The following is a 12,340-nucleotide window of genomic DNA, read 5'->3' as shown; positions in this document are numbered from 1 at the left end:
TGCAATAATTTAAAGGTTTAAACGTTTGCAGTTAATGAATAACAGTTTCTAAATTTTAGGCTTTCCAAACAAAGCTCCAAAATTTTTGATTAATCACTGTGCCAACTGTCAATGTCAAGTGCATTTTTTTCCCGACAATGTCAAAAGTTGATGTGTGTTGCCAACTACTCTAATAGAAATGTCTCCGTCAAAAATTTTTAAGCCATTCACGTTACGGAATTTGGTCTTTTTAGACTTTGGGATGTCCGTTGTAGAGCAATAAAAATATTTCTCGGAAGAGATTTATTAGAGATTGAATGATTATTCACTATCCCGAACAGTATTTTTTTTAAATATTGAAAAATTTTGAAAGAATAGAACAAATTTGATCACGAGGCGGGATTTAAACGCGCTTTTATTTGCCAAACCGTAGCAACGCCTAGCCTCTCGGCCACCCATGATCCCGAAAGCAATTTAATGCTAAAAACAAAAATTAAAAAAGGCCGCGTTCCATCGATACAATATTGTAATCATTGAAATATTGTTTCTTATTGGTTGTGATGGTTCTTAATCATCTAAATAGATGGTATGGGATACCCCGAAAGAGTAGAAGAAATTCGATTACTGTGGCGGGATCACGGGTGGCTGAGAGGCTAGGCGTTGCTATAATTTGACAAAAAAACGCGGATTCGAATCCCACCTCGTGAACAATTTATTTTCAATTCTTTCAAAATTTTCATTTATGAAGCATTTCAGTGCTATAAAACTAAAAATTAACATTTTTAAATTTATTTTTATCCAATTCACTACAACAGGCGTCATTTCAAAACAGTATAATATGTATGAGGTAGCCGTTTAGACAATTGTATGAAGCGACGCTCCCAATGAAAAATATTATCGTGTAGAAATTACTTGGTACTTAAGTAAAGGGGTAAAGAAAGTTGTTTATCGCACACATTTACTATGTCACGTTTCCTTCGATGATAAGCTGTGAACTTCCTTTCATGATAAAATTAATAAAAATCTAGTATAATTAAACTAGTATAATTGGTATTTTTTAATACATAAATTTAAGACTACTTCCATCATTTTTAAATGAATGCAATAAAAGATAGATTATTATAAGAGCCTTTATTGTCATCATAAAGAAAAAGACAAAATAAGTACATACGAGAGTATTGTATTATTATGTACTACCATTCATATGTTTTCCCTTAAATCTAAAATATCACAAGATATCACATTTAAATTTGATTTCAGACTACATTTTTAGCATATTTATACCACCACGATTTAATACGGGGCCTTAATTATTAAAAAAAAATCATAAAATACGAAACTATGCATTAGCTGTTTTAGTTTTTCATTTGTATTTTCTGCTCAGGTAAAAACAATTTTTTTGAATATATCTTAACTATGTATGAAAAAATATGTATTACTTCTTTTTTTTTGTTTGCTTACACTTGAAGTAAATAGTTAATATAGTTATATAGACTATATACTATAACCTTAAAAAGATATTGATACAATTCCAATAAATTTTATACGACTGTATTCATACAAGTATTGCAAAGATATTAAAAATTATACTTAACGAAGAATAAAACATAAAATTTTGCGTATTGGACAAAAAGCAATAAAATCGTTTAAAAACGGATATAAATTTTACTTTATCTATAATATTTTACAAATAGCTATAAGTCAAATGAGATAACTTCATTTATTTTTCCAAATCAATTGCATATATACATATTAAATTAATAATAAAAAAGAAATAGTTATTATAAATCAGCTACAATTCTATTTCTACACATGCATTATAATTATTATTTCCTGTTCCATATTTTGAAGTAAATACATACATAAAAGTCTTATAATTATTTATCGCAATGTGTCTAGGGGACACTGATCCACGTGCGTAAAAGGCTCTAAATATTGACGAATTGGGTTTAGGGTTTTAAACGGCTAACCCCATGCCAAAAAATCAGATTTTAAATTCATAAATTAAAAACTAACACACTTATTTTTTTATTCAATAGCCTACTGTTTTACTGCTCAATAAAAGACTAGACGATTCAATACGTGAGCGGTTTCTGAATTACGTTTTTTTTATACAATAAAATATGTCCGCGACTAAGTATAAATACTTAGGTAAAAGATAACATGTAGTGTGAAATGAACACAATTTCCGTAGGTAAGGTAAATAGATTGCATTCTAGCAATTCCACTACCAAAGACAAAGGAAAACTGCGTATTCATCACCTTATTTTACATTAAACGTAAAGCTTCTTGATAAAACAAGACAAATAGATTATTACAAAAATATGTTTTGCTATTTAACGTCAAATCAACACCGTCATTCCTCACGTAAATAAGAAAAACCGATCGCGCACTAGCAACCCTATTAATAAAAGTTTATTCCATTATTTCCCTTAAAGCAAACAGATCGCGTACTGGCAACCCGATCACAAACAATGGAAAAGAAATTCAAAAATGGAACCCACAAGTCAAAACTGACTCGTTAACGGCATTCGAAAAGCAAATAACGATGAAGAATCGTCGGCACTTCCATACTTTTCACGGCTTTCGCGAATTTCGTGCCGAAATATTTGCGAAGGAAAATCCTGACTTGCGCCAATAGAGTTATGGGGTTTTTCGCGCGTTTTATCAGTGCTTCTTTTTGGACTGGGTTAAGAATATTATTTCTTTTTATCATGCAGAGGTCGAATGATTCGGCGGCTTGCAGAAGGAGATAGTAGATGTGCTGGTACTCTTCTAACGTTACGTTTTGAAGGTGGTTTAGAATGCCGTCGGGGTCCCGGAACTGTGTTTTCATTATCACCTGTAAAATACAAATTACAAGATAAACGACTCATAATCTCTATATTTGTTCCGTTTTTAAAGTGACAAAACCTAGTTTTCATTATTTTACACTATTTATTACGAAGCTGTACCGTTTATCATGTTTATATGAATAAAAAATTAAACTAAAAATAGAAAAAAAAATATATCGATCTTGTCAAATATCATAATATTTAGTAGTCTATGGTATGAAATAATTGGCCGGTCTCGCCGCTTCTGCAGATGTTGCTTTAGCTTATCAGTCAGTTAAAATGCCAACTTATACTGTATTATATCAAATTATAAAAAATAGCTGATCCAGTAAACTCTGTTCTGCCATACTCTTATCAGTTAGAGGTATGAAACATAGATTTTGGCCGATTTCCAGACCTACGATTTCTTTTATATCCAAAGAAATATTAAAATATGTTGAAATTGCAATTCAGTAATATGGTAGATGGAATTACTGTTGTCTCTGATACCAAAAAAAAGTATTAAATACGCTATCAGGGACATTATCAGCTACATAAATACACAAGTGCATACCCTGGCTCCGCTTCTCAGCAACGCGTACACGATATCAGCGTCGGGGTCAGTATTGCTGGCCAAGTACTCGGCGAGAGCTGGTCGGAGCTGGGCACCATCGTCTTCGTTGTACACCTTCTGGTTGGGGTCTGCTCCACTTTTTAGAAGAATCTACGAGAAATATTATTATTATTATTATTTTTATTATTATTGCAAAAAAATATAACACTGATACGTTATTTTCTAAGCTATACGGCAAACGGAAACAGCTTCGAAACAGCGCTGATATTCAGGCTTTTCAAAAATACTCAATATGTTATATGACCCGGTTTTGATTACAACGCGTTTTGTCTGGTTAGAACTAGTTGTAACTAAACGACTTAGCTAAAACAAGTTTTTATGAGGGAAAACGCGTTAAAAACTAGAATAATTTATGAACTAGAAATAACATGTATGTGTGAAAAATATGTATTGATGAAGAAATGTGTGAGTTAATGTTATTACACGTTTCAATAATATTTAATCTACGTTTTTTAAATCTATAGCAGATATATATATAAGAAATCCTATCCAAAGGTTGCTTGGCAGAGATCGCCTATAAGCGACTAGACAGCTTAATATTATTAATGTTTCTTTCCTTTCCTTCATCCTCATGTTAATCTTCCTCATTTATTTGTGATGAATAAAGAGTATTGTATTGTACATTTCACTACAATCTCAATGTATTTGAAACAGTAATTCCATGACAATCAAAATACACATAAAAATAAAAATAGTAGGACTTACTTTAACAATTTCCTTTCTATTGGTTATGTTGTCGGAGCAAGCTACGTGCAGAGGCGTGCCAATAACCGAGCTGGAGGCATTCACGCACGCACCTGTATATATAATATTTATTTGTATATCATCAACATCATCATCATCATCAGCCCATATATGTTCCCACTTCTGGGACACGGGCCTCCTATGAGGGTTCAGTTTGTATTTGTGTATAAGTGGATAGAAATTAATAATAAAAGGATCTGACTAAAGGGCTATGGGGCTATGACTGGGATTAGGACTATGACTATGGCTATGAGGTTTAGGATTATGTTTTTATCTTTTTGTCTTGGACTGGGTCTGTCTCTAGGATTAGGACTATTACTCTGTCTGTAACTAGGATAAGGTCTATGACTAAAAACTGGGTCACGGACTATGAAAAATTTAAAGCAATATTGTTAACATTTATTTATTTTCTATTTTTTTTAGACTCTGCCTATGAGAGGGTTTCGGATTATGACTCTCTCTTTGACTTGGACTAGGATTATTACTAGAAAAAAGACTAGGACCATTACTTTGTCTATGACTAAGAACTAGGACATGGACTATGAATAACTTTGACCAATATAAATAAAACTTACCAGCAGTCAACAGCATCTGCACCATATCCACGTCTCCCTTCAGGATAGCTAGGTCCAAAGGCGAAGGCTTATTCAAGTCTGGACTTTCGTAATTGACTCTAGCGCCTTGCTTAATCAATAGATTCACAACGTCAGTGTTACCTGCAATTTATATTTATAGGTTACTAGTCTAAAAGTTTAAAAAGACACATAAAACGTTTACAAGCAATAGTTTAGGCAACATTAAGAGCGCTGATGGCCGAAATTGGTATATATAAACTGCAGTATGGGTCACCAAGCCCCACTTATTAAGTAAGGTACGATGCCTAAAATCGATTCAATAGAACCTGTTACCATTTACAGGTACGACCTGGGTTACCAGGTATTTTAGGGCTGAACTTTTTTGTAGGAAAATAACTTTTTATACTTGGGAATAGAATAGTGTATAATATATAAATAGAGAATAGTGTATGTACAGTTAAAAATGAGCTTATTTGTTAGAAAATTTGCTATATGGCAATAAAATTTTAAAAACGACGAAGATTTTCGACGCATTATCGACTTTATTTTACGTTATTTTACGTAAAATGGATTTAAAAAATTCATTAAGAGAAATAGGAATACTTTTATTTGCCATCACTTAAAATAAAATATACTTACATCTAAAACAAAATATGAAAACAGTAAATAAAATATAATAGTGGTAAAAGGGACACAAAAGTATATATTTTACGAGGTATTAATACAGTAAGATTTTAAATAAAACATTTTTTATTATTTTTTATTTTTGATTTGAATTTCAATTCCCAGAAGAACTTGAAATTTGTATTTGTCTTAAACACTAAATTTGACTAGCGGTCCGCTCCGGCTTACCCTGTGGTACATATATTATAGCCTACAGCCTTCTTCAATAAATGAGCTATCTAACACTGAAAGAATTTTTCAAATCGGACCAATGGTTCCTGAGATTAGTGCGTTCAAACAAACTGTTCAGCTTTATCTTATATATAAAATTCTCGTGTCACAATGTTAGTCTCTATACTCCTCCGAAACGGCTTGACCGATTCCTCTGAAATTTGGTAAGCATATTGGGTAGGTCTGAGAATCGGCTAACATTTATTTTTCATACCACTAAACGATAAGAGTAAGGCAGAACAGCGTTTGCCGGGTGCAGCTAGTATTAGTATAGATTTCTAGCTTACCGCTTAAAACGGCATAGTGCATAACGGTTCTGTAGTCATTTCTCGCATCAGCAATTGCATTGACATCAGCACCATAACTGATGAGGAGTAGCACCGACTCTATACCCTGAGAATTTAAAATAAATACTATATATTCCAACTAATATTATAAAACGAGAAAGATTTCAATAATGATACTCAAAAACAGGCGCAACTAGGTGACTAGGTTGGATGGGAAAAAAAAAAAATATATAAATTTTACTGCTTAATCTGAAATATTTATTCGCGGGTTAGAATCCCGCCAAATTAGTCAATTGGTAAAAAAACAAGATGTTATCTTTAAAATTGTTTTCCAAAAATTCCTAACCATTTTAGTGCTTTAAATTGATATTTTAATCACTTCAAGAGGACCAACCTTCCGCTGCCTGGCCGCTTTCATCAGCGGCGTGAGACCAGCTCTGTCCCTGGAGTCAGGGTTGGCTCCGAACATGAGCAGAAGCTCGAGATACTCCGGCTCGGAGACCAGGTTGATTTCGGCACCGAAAAAGTAACGCTTGTTGGGATCCGCCCCATGCTCTAGCAAGAGACGGGCTACATCCTGATTAAAAAAATTATTTTATTTGTCTAGTAGCAAGTGGAAGTCGCGCACGCTTCAGCCCGAATTGGGGCAGCTCCCACCGGGGAATTACCACACCCCCACAGAAGACTAGCGTGATATAGTGGTATGCTGCTGTGTTTCGTACAGCGAAAATGAGAACTGAAGGCCCAAAATTTTTCCTTACCCTACCTACAGAACAGAATACTCTCGGAGATAGTAATCGGTTTTCATAACTTTTCGGTGACATATACACTTTATAAACTTTACTGATTTAAAAACAATTACACAAAGTTTAAAAAAAAACTAAAAAACGCGCATTTATAATAGAAACAACAAAATTCTCCCTTACTCTTACGTAGTTTACGTAAGGGATATTGTTTAATCCCGGCAATAATAATCAGGATAATAAGATCAACTCCTGAAATTATCGCATTTTCACCTATCCCAGATATGAGTAATTTGAATTAAATCTGTCCGTTTAAAGTGGGTCAAAATCGAGGCTATAACAGACCTAAATAAAAACTTACAAACATAAAGTTGAAGCTAATAAAAACTTGCATTAAATAGGCTGATGATGATGAACTTACATAGTGCTTATTCCGTATAGCCAATCTGAGTGGCTCATCACACAGAGTTGTCCTCGGGAACTCTTCACCAGTATCCGGCCGGTAGTCCACAGCCGCTCCGCTTTCGAGTAACAGTTTGACGAATTCCGTGTAACTGTGGCGGGAAAATATGCATTGTATTATATTTTATTAGCATAATATGAATAGGAAAGCTTTTTGGTTGTTACGGTCTAAGATAAATACAACGGGATCTATTACTTTATTTATTATTATATATTTATTATTACAAGCAGTTTTATCATAAGAAACCCCCAAATGAAATATTTGGCAACCTTTTCCATAGATAAATTGAATGTCATATAGCTCCTATTGGGTGTAGTGTGACCTTATGTAGCCTGTAACCTTCCTCGGTACGTGTACTATCCAAAAAAATAAAAAAAATAAATATGTTTCTGAGATTATCGTTTTCAACCAAACAAACAAACTCTATAGCTTTCAATAAAATAACCTAGAAAGAATCATTTATTTAGAAATTAAAAACTTTTCAACGGATTTTAAACGCGATTTATTCATTATATTATTAATTATATTATTATTTGGTGTCTCCCCGTGACCACGCTCGCTGTAAAGTGTTCGAAACGTCGGGTTAATAATATAATGAATAAATCGCGTTTAAAATCCGTTGAAAAGTTTTTAATTTCTAAATGTATAATACTCGCGTGAAACCAAACACAAGAAGATACTAAGAATCATTTATTTAAAGACACACAAACATTATATAAAAAATTAGTTTTCTACTAATATCATAAAGAGGAAATTTTAAGAAGTATTTTGGTATGCTTATAACGTTTTCATGCAAAAACTGCTGAACCGATGTCAAATCTCTTTCACCATAGGAAAGCTGCTCTACCACAGGCGAAGTCGGGGCGAACAGCTAGCTATCATAAGTAACAGAACATGTGTGGTTGCAGTCGCCAAGACAGGACGCCCTGTTCAGTATATCTATCAGTTAGTACAGTAAATCAGTGCCGATATTCAGTAATCCCCCCCCCTCCCATATATTAGATATTATAAGGGTATCCATACATACCCATGCTCAGCGGACAAGTGCAATGCACTATATCCACAATCATCCGTGGCGTTAATATCACATCCACGCACGAGAAGCAGCCGAGTTGCCTCCAGGTACCGCTGCCATATCGCATAGTGTAATGGCCGTAGACCCTGGGTCACTGGTTCGTTCACCTGACATGGAACGAATGGGGATGGAAGAATTAAGTATGCATTTCACCAATGGATTTATATGACGAGTGAATAAAATTAAATTGCAAAATTGATATTATTTTGAAAGAGCGATTACAGAGTTTCTTGCCGACTCTTCTCTGTAGAAACTGCTTTCCGAATCGGTGGTAAATGTTAAAACTATACTACTAATGTTATGACGATTCAAAAGTGAATCTATAAGAAGTTTGATTGAATAAATAAATATTTTAGTTTGAGTTTGAAGAAAAAATTGTATGGTGTTGAAAATAAATACTTTATTGTGTGAACAAAAAGAGAAAGAAACAAACATAAACAAAAACACAGAAAAGCTGTACAGCAGGCGGCCTTATGGCTGAAAAGCGATATCCTCCAGACAACCTTAGATTAAAGAAAATAATTAATAGAAATCTGCTTGCTACGAAAAGCGTGTAATTCAAGAATAGGATAAGTAATGTTTCATACCTTTGCACCGCATGCCAGTAAGATTCTTATCTCATCCAAGGGTACCATTCGTATGATGGAGTCAGCTAGTTCACGCTGCAGGGACTTGTCTGTGATCACCTCCGAAGGCATGGTTGCTAAAACAATGAAATACTACGTATAAATAATTAAAGTTGACCACAGATAACATAATTATTACACTCTTAATAAAGTAAGATAGTTAATTTGTCTAAAAAGTTAGTAAAAAAGTCATCGGACACTAATACAGTCTGGATTAGCATATCTAAGCCTAAATTTTAACCTGGTTCCACACGAGCGATGCCGCGGGTTACAGCTAGCCTGTCAAAGCTCTCTTAAAAAACTCCGCAAATATCAACAGCGCAACCACTACGAAGTCTGTTTAATAAAATAACATAAAAATAAAAGTTAATCGTTTGCGTTTTATTTCACTCAAAATAACAACACGTGCGCATGTTGTGTAACAAATGCGTATTTGACACGACCAATGTTCAATATATATTCTATTATTATCACAATATAGAACATGTGTCTAATACAAAGGTCGTAAACAAACGTAATCAATTGTTTGGGGCAATGACATTTTTAAAATTGCGTAGTTTATTACGTTTTAAAGGATTAATTTGTTAATCCCATTGGAAATAGAGCTTAATTTTGATTGACTATTTAATAACTATTTTTGTATCGTAGTTAGTATGGGTAATAATTAAAGCATAATAGTTTTACTACTAAATAAACGCAATTCTCTAATAGATTTTTTTACATTAAGTTTTCTGTGTATGTGCGCTGCTGTTTTTTTTATAGACAATAAATTTATGAAGGGTGAAATAACGAAAAAGAATAGCTGACACCATGTTGCCATCACACTAAAACACTAAAAGTCGCGAATTTCGTGCTATAATCTCTGATGACATTTCTAGCTTCTAGATTAGGTAGATTTCTTTGAAATTCCCTCGTGCCCGTACGTTTTATAGCATTTTTATTATACGATTATAAATAAATATAGTCTCCTTTCAAATCAAAAAAACAAAAACAATACGCATCGCGAACATGCGCAGACAAAAAACATGTAAACATGCGCACGTGGTGCCATCTATTGAGAATTAAATGAAACAAGGTCATTGGCCTGTTTGCCCAGTATAAGATGGAACTCCGTTTGAACCTAGAGAAAGGAAATCGTACGAATGCAGAGCTCTCAGTTAAATGGTTTATTGGCAACGATCCATATTGGTTACCTGTGGCGTTTTCAGGCGTATTTTCAAGGACGTGGTATTTATTTTTATCAGTGATCAAAGTTTTCTACGTAAGAAAATAATTTTGTTGACGTTCATGGAAGTTTATAAAGTGTATTGTGTGTAGAATTTGGGTATTGAAGACCACGATTTATTTCAAATCTTAATGTGTTATCTAATCTTATAACTTAATAGCTGTTCGCCCGGGTTCACTCAATATAATTGCAGCTTTCTACTTACTATTAAACTTCACAATGCTATCCTATTCTATTATATATATCCTATCCTACATTTGTGCATGTATACGTATGTTGGTTACTTTTTCACGCAAAAACTACTGAACCGATTGCAATGAAATTTGGTACATAGACAGCTGGACAACTGGAATAACACATGCGCAACTTTTTATCCCGATATTCCTACGGGATATAGACTTACGCGAGTGACACCGCGGGGCGCAGCTCAGTGGCGTAGCTAGGGGGACGAGGGCCCTGGTGCATAGGGAAAGAATCGGGTCCTCCTCCCCGCTTTCCGCCTTCCTCCCCTCTTTCAAAGCTGAGGTTAGAGGGCCCCCTGAGCTTCGGGGCCCTGGTGCACTGCACCACCTGACCCTATGATGGTTACGCCACTGGCGCAGCTACTAAATACTAAATTACCATCCAAATACAGAAAAATCTTACGCAACTATCACGTGAAGTTCATTTTCTAATTGCACTTGATCAAATCAATCGTGAGAACATGACACGCTGGTTCTGACCACGTGCCATCATATGGCATTGATCCAGAAAACACAGCCAATTTGGGACGAGTAGTGACATCAGGGGGATTTCTGTGAAGCGCCGATTTTTCTTTATAATGCGTCGTGCGTCTTTGTTCCAAAGATTTCCTTGAGTTTTGTCCTTTGCTTTGTTGACATTATAATAAGATCAGAGTCATAAAATAGAAAGGAAGAAAGAAACATTTATTTAATATAAATAGGTACTGTTTTAATTTTTAGTTTTATAGCATTGAAATGCTTTATAAATTAGAAATTTTGAAAGAATAGAAAAAATTTCCTGCCTCGTGATCAAATTTTTTCTATTCTTTCAAAATTTCTAGGTACTGTTTTCTTAGCCTTAGGATGACAGTATTGGCTTTACTTTTGTCTGTTTTCTCATCACATTTTTCGAGAATACCGGTATCCATAGCGTATTTTATAAACAGCATTCATGCTACTTTTACATGTATTAGCGTTTCAATATAAAACAGTATCATGTGTGGCACTTTATGCTCTGTAAAATCCACTTCAAACTCAATAAATTAGTCAACTAACACGGTTTTTCGGCTTCAGTGCTTGCGGCTGGATTGGATTTTAATGATTTTTCTTTTATTGGAAAATAGTCGGCCTAGATCCGACAATTTAAAGGCAATATAGTATTTTGTCAAAAATGGTTATTTTAAATCACTTTTTCATCACTCAGAATTATCACTCTACAAACAGCCCGCCCGGCTTCGCTCGTTGTACATATATAGCCTATAGCAATCACAGATCAAAAAAAGAAAGCAGTGGTGGCTCAGTGGCGAGAACCTCGGACTTCTAGATCGGTAAATCGGAGTTCGAGACCGGGCGAGCGTGCAGGAAATGAATCGAGTTTTCAATCTGCACATGTGGTAGACATCACCACTGTTTAAAACGGTGAAGGAAAACATCGTGAGGAAACCGGCATGTCCAAGAATCAATGTTCGATGACATGTGACATCTGCCAACCCGCACTTGGCCAGCGTGGTGGATTATGACCTGAACCCTCATAGAAGGCCTGTGTCCCAGCAGTGGGAACATATATGGGCTGATAATGATGATGACTCAGAGATCACGTACATATTATACGGTAAAGATTTTTGAGAATTAAATCCTTTTCAAGTGGGTAAAATCGAGTCTTAAACAGTCGGTTAATTGCAAAAATGCCGGTGAAGCTAATAAAAGCGTGTTTAATAGATAACTTCCTAAATGTAAAAAGCAAAATGGCCTAACGTGTGTACCTTTGTCTAGATTTCATCAGCTGTTGTTATCATGCGCTGTTGGCTATCGGAAAATGGCAACGAACAGCCAAATGATACCTGAGATTCTTAAGCGATGATTGATTGTCTCTTGTCTCGTTCTAGCTCGCTTTGTTTGAAAGTGACAGCTTATGTAAACATGATTTGATATCAAACTTGGCTACATTGTGAATGCGGAATGATCTTATGATAACATCATCTTCTGTATATATACTTAGTCTGGCCATAAATACTGTTACACTTAATTATAAAAAAATATTACATTTGAATTTCGAATCTG

At 34.5% G+C, this 12,340-nt stretch overlaps 1 protein-coding gene across 2 annotated transcripts in view; it reads right to left on the bottom strand.

Annotated features, from left to right (window-relative positions):
- Nucleotides 1–1,421: 1,421 nt before the first annotated feature.
- The window catches only part of LOC119838218 (ankyrin-3-like), a 15,474-nt gene continuing 4,555 nt past the window's right edge, over nucleotides 1,422–12,340 (bottom strand). The window contains exons 1-10 of one of the 2 annotated variants that reach the window (XM_038364069.1): nucleotides 9,074–9,182; nucleotides 8,795–8,910; nucleotides 8,160–8,314; nucleotides 7,091–7,223; nucleotides 6,321–6,503; nucleotides 5,927–6,032; nucleotides 4,746–4,886; nucleotides 4,132–4,223; nucleotides 3,367–3,516; nucleotides 1,422–2,821 (exon numbers count right to left, since the gene is read on the bottom strand). In XM_038364069.1, coding sequence (XP_038219997.1) covers nucleotides 2,501–2,821; nucleotides 3,367–3,516; nucleotides 4,132–4,223; nucleotides 4,746–4,886; nucleotides 5,927–6,032; nucleotides 6,321–6,503; nucleotides 7,091–7,223; nucleotides 8,160–8,314; nucleotides 8,795–8,905 — 1,392 coding nt within the window. In that variant the 5' untranslated portion in view covers nucleotides 8,906–8,910; nucleotides 9,074–9,182 and the 3' untranslated portion in view covers nucleotides 1,422–2,500. Of the gene's footprint in view, nucleotides 2,822–3,366; nucleotides 3,517–4,131; nucleotides 4,224–4,745; nucleotides 4,887–5,926; nucleotides 6,033–6,320; nucleotides 6,504–7,090; nucleotides 7,224–8,159; nucleotides 8,315–8,794; nucleotides 8,911–9,073; nucleotides 9,183–12,340 lie in introns of those variants that run through there. The other variant, XM_038364067.1, reaches the window with a different exon arrangement.

This window comes from Zerene cesonia, unplaced genomic scaffold (assembly GCF_012273895.1).
Source record: "Zerene cesonia ecotype Mississippi unplaced genomic scaffold, Zerene_cesonia_1.1 Zces_u001, whole genome shotgun sequence".
In the NCBI taxonomy this organism is placed as follows: domain Eukaryota; kingdom Metazoa; phylum Arthropoda; class Insecta; order Lepidoptera; family Pieridae; genus Zerene; species Zerene cesonia.
This window is presented reverse-complemented; position numbering and strand designations above follow the sequence as displayed.